Raw genomic sequence first — 15017 nt, forward strand, 5'->3', positions numbered from 1 at the left:
TTTCCTTCAAGGCTCAGGGGTCCAAGATTATCTTCTGTGTCTGTGTTAATTGGTTTCCCTTTTCTTTGTTGAAGAGGGTCTGTGCAGTCCTTCTGCCTAGTCCGCCATCTTGCCCCAAGTTCTGTTCTTAAGTCTGCCTTTAAGTCAAATGTGTAAGTCAAAACAGTTAGGCATGGATTGTATCTAACATCATTTAGTCAAATATTTGTCTTAGTATATAGCACGTAGTGTACATTTCTATGTATGAAAAACATTAAACAAACACTTCCACTTACACTAAAACATCTTTAACATAGTAATACAGTAATAATAATGTTTTGATATGCATCTCAAAGTAATGCCTGTTTGTCATTACAAATCATTGTATGTACCTCGAATTTTTAATATAGTAGACTTTATGGGAATTGGTTTGTAACTACTGATGGTACATAAGCGTTGCTTTTATCATAAGGAAAAACAAAAAAAAAATCCCAAGTAAGTACCCTGTGCAATTATTTTTGTTACATTGAACAAGTAACAATGGCTTAACTTTAAAAAAATAAATATTCAGATGCATGTTTCTCCCTCAAATGCCTATCTAAAATGAATTTGATGGATGCATGTTGAAATCAAGACCCATGTTGAAATTCAGTATTTATTCACATTTATTTGATTTCTTCACTGGAAATTACAAGCCCTGTGATGCAGACTGACTGTACCATGCAAACTTTCTGGTCAGATCAGTTTCCTTATCTGTGAAATTAAAAAGTTGGATTACAAACAGTCTTATGTCTCAGACCAACTTGGGCCCAGGATATTGAATGAAGCATACTGGCTAGTAAGTGGCATCACCTTGGACACCAGTCAGGCTGAACCAACCATCAGCCAGAGGCAAAGAGGAAGAATCCAGATGCAAGCCACTAAGAGAGAATTCAGGGGACTTAAAAGAGAGAGAGAAAAAAAAGGCTAGACATGGGCCTGGAATGTAAACCCTAGAGAAGTTCCCTGCACTGATGAGAAAATAGCTTTAGCAGACCTCATATGGGATGTCTGTGCCCTTGGGTACAGGCATAGGTGGGAACAAAGCTGTCATCCCGTTGTATGATTCCATCCAGCTTCATAATGCTGTGATATGTCAAATAGATGCTACTAGAGTTCTGGTGGCATAGTGCCTAAGGCATTTGACTGCTAACCAGAAGATTGGTGGTTCAAACCCACCAGCCACTCCACTGAAGGAAAACTGGGAAACCTATCTCCAATGATTTACTGCCTCAGAAACCCAAAGGGGGTTGTTATGAGTTGTAATGGACTCAATGTCAGTGAGTTTGGGGTTTTTTAGTTTTTTAGGTACACAGTCAAGTATCTTCTCACCCCAATTCAATTCTGACCGTTCTGGAGACACACTAACCAGGCTCTTCTAATTTCTCACTTATCACCAGAACCCTCTTTGCTAGCCTCAATAACATATTGCCTCTTTTCCAATGATTGTTTTATAAATGGGTTATTCCTGAAGATATTTAGAAGACTTCCTAGAAGTAACATGTCTTAAAATTACATTTTAGAATGGGTTACTTCTTAGAAGATAGATTTCTTTATTAACATATTTGTCCCTATTACAATAAATGGTAAACCATTTATAGATCTTTCTTAATCTTCTTGCCTAAATATTTTAAAATCTATTGTCCATTGGGGTGTTGTTGTTAGATGCTGTTGAGTCAGCTGTGACTGCTAGCAACCCTATATACAACAGAACGAAACACTGCCCAGTTCTGTGCCATCCAGGTACATATTTTTCACTTTCTACAGATCCATCTAGTTACTCTTGCTTTTTATTCCCACAGAATATTCAAGATTTCTCTCTAGTTGCAGCCTGTGCTCCGCCAGTTGGTAGGAGGACTATTAGCCCACGACTCCTCAAACATTTTTCCATACTGGTGTTACCTCATCCTCCACAAAGTGCCTTAAATACGATTTTCCAGGTAATACATTTATTTCATTTTGAAAAAATAATTTTCAATTCCATAAAATAAAAAATAAATGAGAAGCTTTGAAAAACAAGAATTTAAAACTACTTAACATTTAAAGAAAATTGTCTTAAGGTGATAGATTTTATTCTCCTATATTTTCTGGCCTATTGTTAAAATTCATCTCTAAATATAAAAAAAATAATAATTTCAGAGCATTTTGTGTGTACAAAGAACACATGTTGGTCATGCTTCATGCATGTTGGACATGTGAATTCCAGGACATTTTTATTTAACAAGCACACCCTGATTTTTGCTAGAATTGAGTTGCTGTTTTCAATTCCCTGTAGAATAAAAGAAAATGCTATGAGAAAAAGTTCTGAAATATCTTACTGGGAAAAAGGCTCAAGTTGAATCTAGCATGATAAGAAAATAAATCAAATGCAAGATAAGTAAATTTTTCAAAACCAAAATGTGTTTTTTTCTTCATTACAATATAAATTTTAAAGATTAATTTTTTTAATGCTTTTAAAAAATCACTTAGTGATTCGGAAGAAGGTGATCAATAATCCACACCTCAAGAAAACTTGATTTAGAAGAAAGTATATATGTATACCAATTCAAACAGAGGTAATAATTTTATTACCTTATCCTTCTAGGAACATCTATTAGGGAGCAAGGAAGTAGAAAAATTCCAGCATACCTGGTGTGCATATAAGTTGTCCCCAGAGACTATGTAGCACATGCCTCCAGACCATGCACCAAACTCAGATTAATTAGAATTCCCACCCACCCACCCCCATTTGCTACATCCAGGGTCTCTCTTCATAGTCAGCTTTCCTGTTTAAAATGGATTCCAATTATTAATATTTCTAATGAAGGTAATCCTCCAATATAGTGCACAAGTCTTTAGTAGGCATTAGCTAAAAATAGTGTAAACTTGAATTTTTTTTTTTTGCAAACTAAACTATAAAAATTTTTTAAAGGCTCATTTGGAAACGTATTTCTCCATAAATAACTTCGCATCTGATGTTCAGAAAAGTAAGGATGAACTCATATGTTGTTCCCTAGCTATATACTATCAAGTACTTCAGACTATGTTACCAACTCCAGCAAAGTGTCAATACATATTTAATCTTCGAGATTTGTTTAAGGTTTGTGTTCAAATTCATTCTCTAGTTTAATTATCAAATGTAAGTTGAAATGTAATTTTACTCACTAAACTCAGAGTCTCTCTCTCTCTCTCTCTCTCTCTCTCTTCTCTTTCTGTCATTTCTCTACTCTAACTGATTCTGTCAACATTAAATGGTTAAAAGGAAAAAAAAGTCAAAGTCAAGTTAGTTAGTTCTACTATTATCAGCAACTTATCCCATGGGTAAGTTGAAAAAAAAAAAGTTCCACACAGAGAATGCAATGGTGACACTAATAATGACTGTTGGGATATTGATTGGTTAAGGTCCTCAGTAGGGAAAGAAGTAATAAGGATATTACATAATTTTTGTTTCTCTCAGAAAATGAAAACATGCATGCATAAATATGCATGAATTTTCACGAGTCTTGTATCTCATACCAGAGAATTATGCCAAGAGGCTGATTTAGACATCAGCCTTGGTCAAATAATTTTGAGACCTGAAATGTTAAGAAAGAAAATTGATGAATTTGATTACTTTCACCTTCACCTGTGGGACTTTAGCCAAAAATAGCATATGTAGTCTTTGAAAATGGATTATAAAGGCTTTTAATCCAAATTTAGAACCTTAGAACATATCAACATAAAGAGACACCTCTATAGCATTACCAACCCCTGCCTCCATGCTAGTACCATAGTTAAGATGTGTGTTTGCATATCCTAGCAAGGTTTTCACTAGACATGCTAAAAAAGCAAACCTAATCCACTGCAATTGAGTTGATTCCAATTCATAGAGACCCTATAGGACAGAGTAGAACTGTCCCATAGGGTTTCCAAGGTTGTAAATCCTTACAGAAGCAGACTGCCATGTCTTTCTCCCACAGAGTAGCTGGTGGGTTTGAACTGCTGACCTTTTCGTTAGCAGCCAAACACACCTTAACAACTGCAACCCTCTCCCTCTTAGGGTAATTCCATGCCAGCTGACCCTGACTTGTGACTTGTCTGTCTCATCACAAATTTGGGTTATCACTTAGAGAAACTGGCAATTCTTACTTTGGATAATTACTTTGATTTTTAGGAACATTTAAAAAAAAAAAAAAACTCACTGCCCATGAGTCAATTCCGACTCACAGCGACCCTTCCTTGGGTTTCTGAGGCAGTATCTCTATGGAAATAGATTGCCCAATCTTCCTTCTGAGGAGTGGCTGGTGGGTTTGAACTGCCAGACTTCTGGTTAGCATTCAAATGCCTTAGGCCCTACACCACCAGAGCTCCCTTTATGATCATAATCTTGCAAAAATTATCAGTGTATTCTTGGCCACAGCCAGCTACCCAAAGGGAATGAGTACTTGGACCTGTAGGCTGGGTACCATGGTCGCAGGGGACATCAAGCTCAATTGGTAAGGGGATTGGTGCAGGAGATCCAGGGTAGAGTGGGAGAACAATGTGGAACAGAACTCAAAATCATAAAAAAAAAAAAAAAAAAGAACAGATTTGCTGCTCTGATACAGCCTGATGAGACCCCTGAGACTATACATGGCCCCTAGATACCCTTCAGGTCTGGAACTAAACTCACTCCTGTGGCTTCCAGCAAAAAAAATAGACAGGCATATGGGCAGAACATTTGAATCAGGTAGATACACTCCTTGGAGCAATCAAACATGGGGAAACAGAAGGGCAGTGTTTGCACAGGGAGACAGCTCAAAGGGGCAGGGGTGCATGGAGGGAAGGACACACAGAAGGTAATTATGGGGGGGAAGTGGGAAGAGAGCTGTTACATTGTGGGAAATTACAGTCAATGTCATGAAACAAAGTGTGTATGAACTGCTGTATAGAAAATGAATTTGCTTTATAAACTTTCTCCCAAATCCAAATAAAAAATTTTTTAACAAAATTATCAGTCTACTGCAGATGCTGCTTTAAAATTTACTCTGCTAATGTTAAAAAAAAAATGTTATTTTTAAATTTCTAATAGCTTCTTCTAGGATTACTGCAAGCTGACAAGGCTGTTATTAACTCTAAAGAGATGGCTGCTCTGTTCTTTGTTCATGAAGCCGCCCGAGTATTTCATGATCGCTTAATTGAACCCACTGAAAAAGGACTTTTCTATCAATTTCTTTCAAAGGAGCTTGAGAACTATTTTCAGGTAAACTTACATTTCGAAACTTATCTTAAATGGAGTTTTGGGTGAAAATGTTGTTTTAAAAAAATCTTTCAGATATTTCTATAATACTAATGAAAGAATTCTGTTGTTTTGAAAATGTGTAAAAGCATAGAGCTGACATGATAGAAATGATAAAGTCTTGAGGCCACTGCTCATGCTTTTGACCCCCAAACTGCTCATTTTTCTCTAGAACTAGCAGAACTGTACACTCACTGGAGACTTTAATAAGACTTCTCATTCCTCTCCCTCCCATAGAACTTTGGTTTCCTCAGTCCCTGTCTTTCAGCAGAAAGTGTTTCAATAAACTGATTTACAACTAAATTTACACTTAAATTTAGTTGACTAAATGGGACAGTGTACTTGGCTCCCCTGTTACTAGATTTCTTTGTTAATTCCTATCAAAAGAATTCAGAACATTTCCTTTCCAAAGATGTCTCCTCTTTTGTTTTTCTCTCTTCTGTGGTGGTGCCACATTCTCACACCTTCTTCATAGCAGTCCAGGAAATGAATACATTCAAAGGTAAAACTATATTTTCCAACAGTAAAAGAGAATTTCAGAATCCAAATTTTATATAGAGAGATAAAAGTAGACATTCACATGAGCATATAAACTCAGAATACAACATAAATACATACATGCAAATTTGCATGTATGTATATGTATATGTATGCATGCATATGTATTTTTTTAGATAAATCACAAGTTGAAAAAGCTTTTTGAAATACTTTCTAGGCACTCCCATCATTACTTTCTTTTAATCCAAATTTTCAGATCTTCAGCCTAGACTCTTCTTAATAAAATTATTCATGTTAACCCACATCACTTTATGGCCTCCAATCTTTTTTAAACATCTGGTAGAATTTCAATTAAATAACCCAATGGTAACCCCATTTCTGTCTCCACAGCCAATGCCACCTCTGCTCACTTGTGTGGAACTTACCAGGGCTCTATCCAGCGTTAAGCTTTTTCCTTTCCTCATTGAGGTTCTTCTTTGGCAATACTTCTAGATTACATCCTGCTTCCTTCACTCAGACATAAGAGCCTCAAGTCCCTCTCTATCATTCTCAATTTTCTTCTCTAACAGCCCAAGAGGTGGGTTAAATATAGAGGTTACAAACATAGGCTCTGTCAAGTTTCCATTTATGATTTGTGACTCCTCTTTGCCTCAATTTCCTCATCTCTAAAGTAAGTACACCTCAACATAAAGAGAAAAAATCCTCACAATTGGACCATTAGGCAGCATTCATGATAAATGAACAAGAGGTTGAAGTTATCAAGTATTTTGTTTCACTTTGATCCACAATCAACACCCATGTCAGCAGCAGTCAAGAAATCAAATGATGCATTGCACTGGGCAAATCTGCTGCAAAAGTCTCAAAGAGCAAAGATGTCACTTTGAGGACTGTGGTGCACCTGACTCAAGCCATGGTATTTTCAATCACCTCATATTCAGTATGAGAACTGGACAATGAATAAGGAAGACTGCAGAAGAATTGATACATCACAATCCAGATTTTGGCAAATGTACCATGGACTACTAGAAGAACAAACAAATCTGTCTTGGAGGAAGTACAGCCAGAATTTTTCTTAGAAGTGAGAATGGCCAGACTCCATCTCTCATACTTAGATCATGTTGTCAGAAGGGACCAGTCCCTGGAGAAGGATATTATGTTTGGTTAAGTAGAGGGTCAGCATAAAGGGAAGACCTTTAAGAAGACGCATTGACACAGTGGCTGTGACAATTGGCTCAAGCATAACATATATTGTGAAAATGGTGCAGGACTGGGCAGTGTTTCATTCTGTTGTACATAGGGTCACTATGAGTCAGAAGTGACTCATCAGTATCTAACAACATGCTGTACTATATTCGTGGGTATATTTGTAGCATATATAAATACATATGTAGAAATAGCCTCTGTCAAACCTATATATTTTCATGGGTGTAGTCCCATTCTCCTCTCCACACCTGTTCAGCTTGCATGTCTATCTATACAGCCACTCGTAGATTATTATTGTTATTACTGTTATTGCAGCATTGTCTATGAATTTGTGTTTACTTCTGTTGCCTTTAAGTCTTGTACTTCTTTCAGCCTCTTCCTTTCCCTGATCATTTTGTGTTGACCTCCCCCTTATTATATATTGCCTTCCCCTTCACCCTAGTTAATTTTTGTCTATCCTCTAGTTAGTGCTTTACCCTTCCTAACCTTCCCACCCCTGATAGCCATCAAAGAATATTTCTTTTTGTGTGAAACCCTTTTCTTGACTTTTTGCAATACTGGTCTCATGATATTTTTCCTTTGGTGATCTACTAACTTCACTCAGCATAATGTCCTATAGGTTCATCCATATTATGAAATGTTACACAGATTCATCATTGTTCTTTAACATTGCATAGTATTCCATTGTACGTATGTACCATGGTTTTTTTAACCATCATCCATTGGTCTGCATTTGGATTGCTTTCATCTTCTTGCTAATGTGAATAGTGCTGCAGTGAACATGGGTGTGCCTCTATCTGTTCATCTCATGGCTTTGTTTCTTTAGGATATATACCTACTAGTGGGATTGCTGAATCATATGGTATTTCTGTATTCAGCTTTTCAGTGACGTGCCATACCATTTCCCACAGTGTTGCACCATTTTAGTCTCACCAACAGTGTATGAGGGTTTCATTTTTTGTTTTAGTGTTTTTTTTTTTTTAACTTTGTTATTAGGGCTGGGGTGAGATGTCTCATTGTTATTTTGATTTACATCTCTCTAATAGCTAATGATCGTGAGCTTTCTTCATGTGTTTGTTGGCTGCCTAAATGTCTTCTTTGGTGAAATGTCTGTTCATGTCCTCTGTCCATTTCATAATTGGATTATCTGTCTTCTTGTTGTTGAGATGTTGAATATTTCTTTAAATTTTAAAGATTAGCCCCTTGTCTAATATACCATTGCCAAAAATGTTTTCCAGTCTGTGGGTTCTCTTTTTACTCTTTTGGTGAAATCTATTAATGCACATAAGTGTCTAATTTTTAGGAACTCCCAGTCATTTATTTAATCCTCTCATGTTTGTGTATTTTCATTTATGTTTCATGATCATAAACACATACAGTATTTATGCCATGTATTAGGATCCCTAAGTTTCTCCCTATTTTTGCTTTAATGGTTTTTATAGTTATAGGTTTTACATTGAGGTCTTTGATCAAACTTGAGTTCATTTTGTATATGGTGTGAGATATGCACCTTGCTTCATTTTTCTGCAAATGGATATCCAGTTTTTCCAACACCATTTTTAAAAGAGACTATCTTTTCTTCCTTGAACGGATTCTGGACCTTTAGCAAAGATCAGCTGTCCATTGGTGGATGGACTCACTTCTGCATTTTCAATTCTGTTGTGTTGGTCTATGAATCTGTCATTGTACCAGTACCAGGTTGTTTTAACTACCATGGCTGTGTAGTAGGTTTGGAGATTGGAAAGTGTGAGGCCTCCTACTTTGTTCTTCTTTAGTAGTGGTTTACTTATCTGGGGTCTCTTTCTCTTCCATATTAAGTTAGTGATTTATTTTCCCATATCTAAAGAATAATGAGCTCTGGTAGCGTAGTGCCTAAGGCACTTGACTGCTAACTAGAAGGCTTGTGGTTCAAACCCACCAGCCACTCCTCAGAAGGAAGGTTGGGCAATCTACTTCTGTAGTGATACTGCCTCAGAAACCCAAGGAGGGGTCATTATGAGTCAGGTCCCACTTGACAGCACATAACAACAATAAAAAATAATGACAGAATTTGGATCAGGATTGCACTACATCTGTAGATTGCTTTGGGTACTATGGGCATTTTCAAGATGTTAAGTCTTCCTACCCATGAGCATGCTATATTCTTCCATTATATAGGTCTCTTCTGATTTCTTGTAATAATGTTTTGTAGTTTTCTTAGCCTAAGTCTTTTGTGTCTCTGATTAGACATATTCCTATATACTTCATCTTATGGTGGTTACTGTAAATGATATTGTTTTCCTGATTTACTTCTCAGAGTTCTCTTTGTTAATGTAAAGGAATATAACTAATTTTTGTATGTTGATCTTATACCCTGCCATTTTGCCAAATCTTTCAATTAGTTCCAGTTATTTTCTTCTGAGTCTTTGGGGTTTTCTATATAGAGAGTCATAACATCTGCAAATAGTTTTACTTCTTCTTTACCAATTTGGATGCCTTTTACTTCTCTTTCTTGCCTTATTGGTCTGACAAGGACTTCTACTACAACATTGAATAGGGGTGGTCATAAAGGGCATCTTTTCTGGTACCTGTTCACAAAGAGAATGCTGTCAGTTTTTCTCCATTGAGAATAATGTTGGTATATGTGCCCTTTATTACACTGAGGAATTTCTCTTCTATTCCTATTTTGCTGAGAGCTTTTATAAGGAATGGATGCTGGGTTTTATCAAATGCCTTTTCGGCATCAATTGATACAATTGTGTGGTTCTTTTCCTTTGTTTTATTTATGTGATGGGTTATGTTGATTTTTTTCTAATATTGAAACATCCTTGCATACCTAGTATGAATCTCACTTGGTCATGGTGTATTATTTTTTTGATATAGTGTTATATTCTCTGGGCTAGGATTTTGTTGAAGATTTTTGCATCTGTACTCATGAGGGATACTGGTCTGTAGTTTTCCTTTTTAGTGGTGTCTTTGCCTGGTTTTGGTATCAGGGTTACACTTGCTTCAGAGGATGAATTTGGGAGTATGCTATCCTTTTCTATATTCTGGAACAGCTTGAGTCAGATAGGTGTCAGTTCTTCTCTGAATGTTTGATAGAATTCAAATGCCATTTATGCGAGGACTTTTTTGTAGGGGGGAGTTTTTTGTTTTTGTTTTTGTTTTTGTTTTTTGTTAAATGACTTACTTAATTTCTTCCTTTGTTATGGGTCTGTTCAAATTTTCTGCCTCAGTCTATTCTACTTTTGGTAGGTCATGTGCTTCTAGAAATGTATCCATTTCTTCCAGGTTTCTGAATTTGTTTGAGTACAGTTCTTCATAGTATTCTGTTATTATAATTTTTATTTTGGTTTGCTGTTGTGATCTCTCCCATTGCATTTATTATTCATGTTATTGCATCTTCTCTTTCTTTTTCTTAGTTAAAATTGCCAGTAGTTTGCCAAATTTGTTAATCTTTTCAAAGGACCAATGAGAATAATGCTGGCTGTTGGTTTTGTGTATATGCCCTTAATTACTATGAGGAATTACCCTTCTATTCCAATGTTGCTGAGCATTTTTATCAAGAATGGGTGCTGACTTTTTTTCAAATGCCTCTTCTGCATTGATTTGCCCAGTGCAATATGTCATCTGATTTCTTGACTGCTGCTTCTGTTGGTGTTGATTATGGAGCCAAGTAATATGAAATCCTTCACAACTTCATTCTTTCTCCATTTATCATGATGCTGCGTATTCCAGTTGTGAGGATTTTTGTTTTCTTTATGTTGAGATGTAACCTTAGTGCAAGCAGTAGTCTTTCATCTTCATCAGTAAGTGCTTCAAGTCATCTTCACTTTCAGCAAGAAAGGTTGTGCCGTCTGCATATCACAGGTTGTTAATGAGTCTCCCTCCAAACCTGATGCTGTGTTCCTCTTCATATAATACAGCTTCACAGATTATATGTAAATATAATTTATTTTATTATATTCAATTTATTCAAATTATTCAATTTATTATGTGTCAATATTGTGTTCAGGATAAAGATTGAATAAGTACAGTGAAGTATACAACCCTGAAGCACTCCCTTCCTGATTTTAAACCATGCAGTATCCCCTTGTTCTTTTTGAACAACAGCCTCTTGGTCTATGTACAGGTTGCTCATGAGCACAATTAAGTGTTCTAGAATTCCCATTCCTCTCAATGTTATTCATAATTTGTTATGATCTGCAAAACTGAATGCTTTTACATAGTCAATAAAACACAAGTAAATATCTTTCTGGTATTCTTTGCTCTCAGCCAAGATCTATCTGACATCAGCAATGATATCCCTCATTCCACATCCTCTTCTGAATCAAGCTTGTGTTTCTGGAAGTCCCCTGTCAATATGCTGCTGCAACCATTTTTTAATGTTCTTCAGGAAAACTTTCTTTGTGTGTGATACTTATGATTTTGTTCAACAATTCCCACATTCTGTGGGATCACCTTTCTTTGGAATGGGTACAAATATGGATCTCTTCCAATCACTTGGCCAGGTAGCTGTCTTTCTAATTTCTTGCATAGACAAGTAAATGCCTGTAGCATGGCATCCATTTGTTGAAACATCTCAATGGGTATTCCACCAATTCCTGGCACCTTGTTTTTTGCCAATTCCTTCAGCGCATCTTCAACTTCTTTCTTCAGTACTATTGGTTCTTGATGATATGCTATCTCCTGAAACAGCTGAACATCAACTAATTCTGTTTGGTACAGTGAGTCTGTATATTCTTTCCATCTTCTTTTGATGTTTCCTGCATCATTCGATATATTGCCCATAGAATCTTTTTGTATTGCATCTTGAGGCTTGATTTTTTTTCTTCAATTCTTTCAGCTTGAGAAATACCAAGCATGTTCTTTCCTTTTGATTTTTTAACTCCAGGTCATTTGCACATTATAATAATTGACGTTGTCTTCTCAAGCTGCTATCTATAATTTCTGTTCAGCTCTTTTATCTTGTCATATCTTACATTTGCTTTAGCTATTTTCTATTCAAGAGCAAGTTTCAGAGTCTCTTCTGACATCATTTTGGTCCTTCTTCCTTTCCTGTCTTTTAATTACCTTTTGCTTTCTTCATGGATGATGTTCTTGATGTCATATCACAATTCCTCTGGTTTTCCTGTATTGATGTTCCTCTGCATTGGTGTTCAATGAGTAAAATCTATTCTTCAGATGGTCTCTAAATTAAGGTGAGATATAATAAAGGTCATATTTTGACTCTCGTGGACTTGTTTTAATTGTCTTCAGCTTTCACTTGAACTTACATATAAGCAATTGATTAATTGATTAAAAAATTATATATATGCATGTATATACATAATTGCTTTTCCTATCTAGCAATATTCCCTCCCTTCCGCTTCCATCCTTGGTAAGCAACAAGGAAAGTTTCCTTCCATATATGAACCTTTCCTGAACTTTTCACAATAGTGAAATATACTATTAATATATATACTAAATATACTAGTGATTAATATACTATTTGTCCTTCTGTGATTTACTTATTTCACTTACCAAAATGACCTCCAAGTTCATCCATGTTATGTGGTGTTTTGCAGATTCTACATTATTCTTCAGTGTTGCATAATATTCCATGGTGTGTATCATAGTTTGGATACCCATTGTTCTGTTGATGGACACTTAGGTTGTTTCCATCTCTTTGCTATTGTGAATAGTGCTCCAGGGAACATGCGTGTGCATATATCTATTTGTATCTTGGCTCTCATTTCTTTAGGATATATTCCTAGTAATGACATTGCTGGATCAAATGGTATTTCTATTTCACTTTTTAGAAATCACCACACCGGTTTCCACAGTGATTGTATCATTTTATACTCCAGCCTGCAGTGTATGAGAGGCCTAATCTCTCTAAAGGAACTCTGGTATCATAGTGCCTAAAGCACTTAACTACTGACCAGAAGTTCTCAGAAGGAAGATGGAGCAGTCTACTTCTGTAGTGATACTGCCTTGGAAACTCAAGGAGGGGTTGCTATGAGTCGGGTCTGACTCGACGGCACATAACAACAACAACAATCTCTCTAAATCTTTTCAGCATTTGTTATTTTCTGTCTTGTTGAACTTTGTTATTAGTGCTGTGGTGAGATGGTATCTCATTGTTGACTTGCATCTCTCTAATGGCTAATGATCACAAACATTTCTTCATATGTTTGTTGGCCACATGAATATCTTCTTTGATAAAGTGTCTGTTCATATCATCTGTCCATTTTTTAATTGGATTGTTTGTCTTTTTGTTGTTGAGGTGTTTGAGTGTTCTATAAATTTTAGACATAAGTCCCTTGTCAGATATGTCATTGCTGAGTATTTCCCCAAAATCTGTAGGTTCTCTTTTGATGCACACAAGAATTTAATTTTGAGAAGGTCCAAATCATCTAGTTCATCTTCTGCTGTTTGTGCATCTTGGATTATGTTTGATGGTCTATTTTTGCCATAAATTAAGGCCCTTAAGTTTGCCCTATTTTTCCTTTGATGAACTTCATACTTTTATGTTTTGCATTTAAGACTTTCATCCATCTGGAGTTAGTTTTTGTGTATGGTGTGAGGTATGGATCTTGTTTCATTTTTCTGCAAATGGATAACCAATTTTGCCAGCATCATTTGTTGAAGAGACTATCTCTTCCACATTTAATGCATTTCTGCTCTTTGTCAAAGATCAGCTGACCATAGGTGGATGGATCTACTTCTGGATTTTCAAGTCTATTCCACTGCTCCATGTGTCTGTCATTGTACCAATAACAGGTTGTTTTTCGTACTGTGGCTGTATAGTAATAGTAATAGTGTGAGAACTCCTACTTAATTCTTTTGCTTCACTAGTGCTTTGCTTATCTGAAGTCTCTTTCCTTTCCATATAAAATTAGTGATTGGTTTTTCCACGTTCTTAAAGAATGTTGATGGGATCTGGATTGGGATTGCATCAAATGTATAGATAGCTTTGGGTAGTATTGACATTTTCACAATGTTCAATGTTCTTATCTGTGAACATGGCGTGTGTTTCCATTTATATAGATCTCTGATAGTTTCTTAAAGTCGTGTTTTGTAGTTTTCTTTTTGTATGTCTTTTGTGTTCCTGGTAAGATTTATTCCCAAGTATTTTATCTTTTTGGCAGCTATTGTAAATGGTATTGATTTCCTTATTTTCTTTTCAGAGAACTTTCTGTTGGTGTATAGGATTCCAACTGATTTTGTATGTTGATCTTATATCCTGCCACTATGCTAAATCTTTCAATTAATTTCAGTAGTTTTCTTGCTGAGTCTCTTGGGCCTTCTATGTATAGGATCATATCATCTGCAAATAATGATAGTTTTACTTCTTCCGTACAAATTTGGATACCTTTGATTTCCCTTTCTTGCCTTATTGCCCTAGCTAGGGCTTCCAATACAATGTTTAATAGAAGTGGAGATAGGGGGCTTCCTTGCTGGTTCCTGTTCTCAAAGGGAATGGTTTCAGTCTCCATTGAGAATAGTGTTGGTTGCTATTTTTGCTTCATATGTCCTATATCATGCTGAAGAAGTTCCCTTCTATTTCTATATTTCTCAGAGTTTTTATCAGGATTGGTGTTGGATTTTATCAAATGCTTCTTCTGCATCTATTGATATGATCATGTGATTCTTTTTCTTTATTTTACTTACATGATGTGACATTGATTGTTTTTCTAATGTACAACTATTCTTGCATGCCTGGTATAAATTTCTGGAGTCAATTGGGTAGAATGTTGTTGATTTTTGCATCTATATTCATGAAGGATATTAGTCTGTGTTGTTGTTAAGTGCCGTGGAGTCGTTTCCGACTCATAGCGACCCAATGCACAGCAGAACGAAACACTGCCGGATCCCACGCCAGCCCCACAATCCCTGCTATACTTGAGCCCATCATCACAGACACCATGTCAATCCATCTCCTCGAAGGCCTCCCCCTCTTTCATCGACCCTCCACCCTACCAAGCATGACATCCTTCTCCAGAGAATGGTTCCTTCTTACAACATGACCAAAATAGGTGAGACGAAGTCTGGCCATTCTTGCTTCCAAGGAGCATTCTGGCTGCACCTCCTCCAGGAC

At 36.3% G+C, this 15017-nt stretch overlaps 1 protein-coding gene across 1 annotated transcript in view; it reads left to right on the forward strand.

The window, feature by feature from the left end:
* DNAH14 (dynein axonemal heavy chain 14) overlaps positions 1-15017 on the forward strand; it is a 792430-nt gene that overhangs the window by 511555 nt on the left and 265858 nt on the right. The window contains exons 49-51 of the mRNA XM_042780425.1: positions 1821-1958; positions 2930-3097; positions 5048-5218. Of these exons, the coding sequence (XP_042636359.1) occupies positions 1821-1958; positions 2930-3097; positions 5048-5218 (477 nt within the window). The remainder of the gene's footprint in view (positions 1-1820; positions 1959-2929; positions 3098-5047; positions 5219-15017) is intronic.

Source organism: Orycteropus afer, unplaced genomic scaffold (assembly GCF_000298275.1).
Source record: "Orycteropus afer afer isolate SDZICR_OR568_19922 unplaced genomic scaffold, OryAfe1.0 scaffold00039, whole genome shotgun sequence".
Lineage (NCBI taxonomy): Eukaryota > Metazoa > Chordata > Mammalia > Tubulidentata > Orycteropodidae > Orycteropus > Orycteropus afer.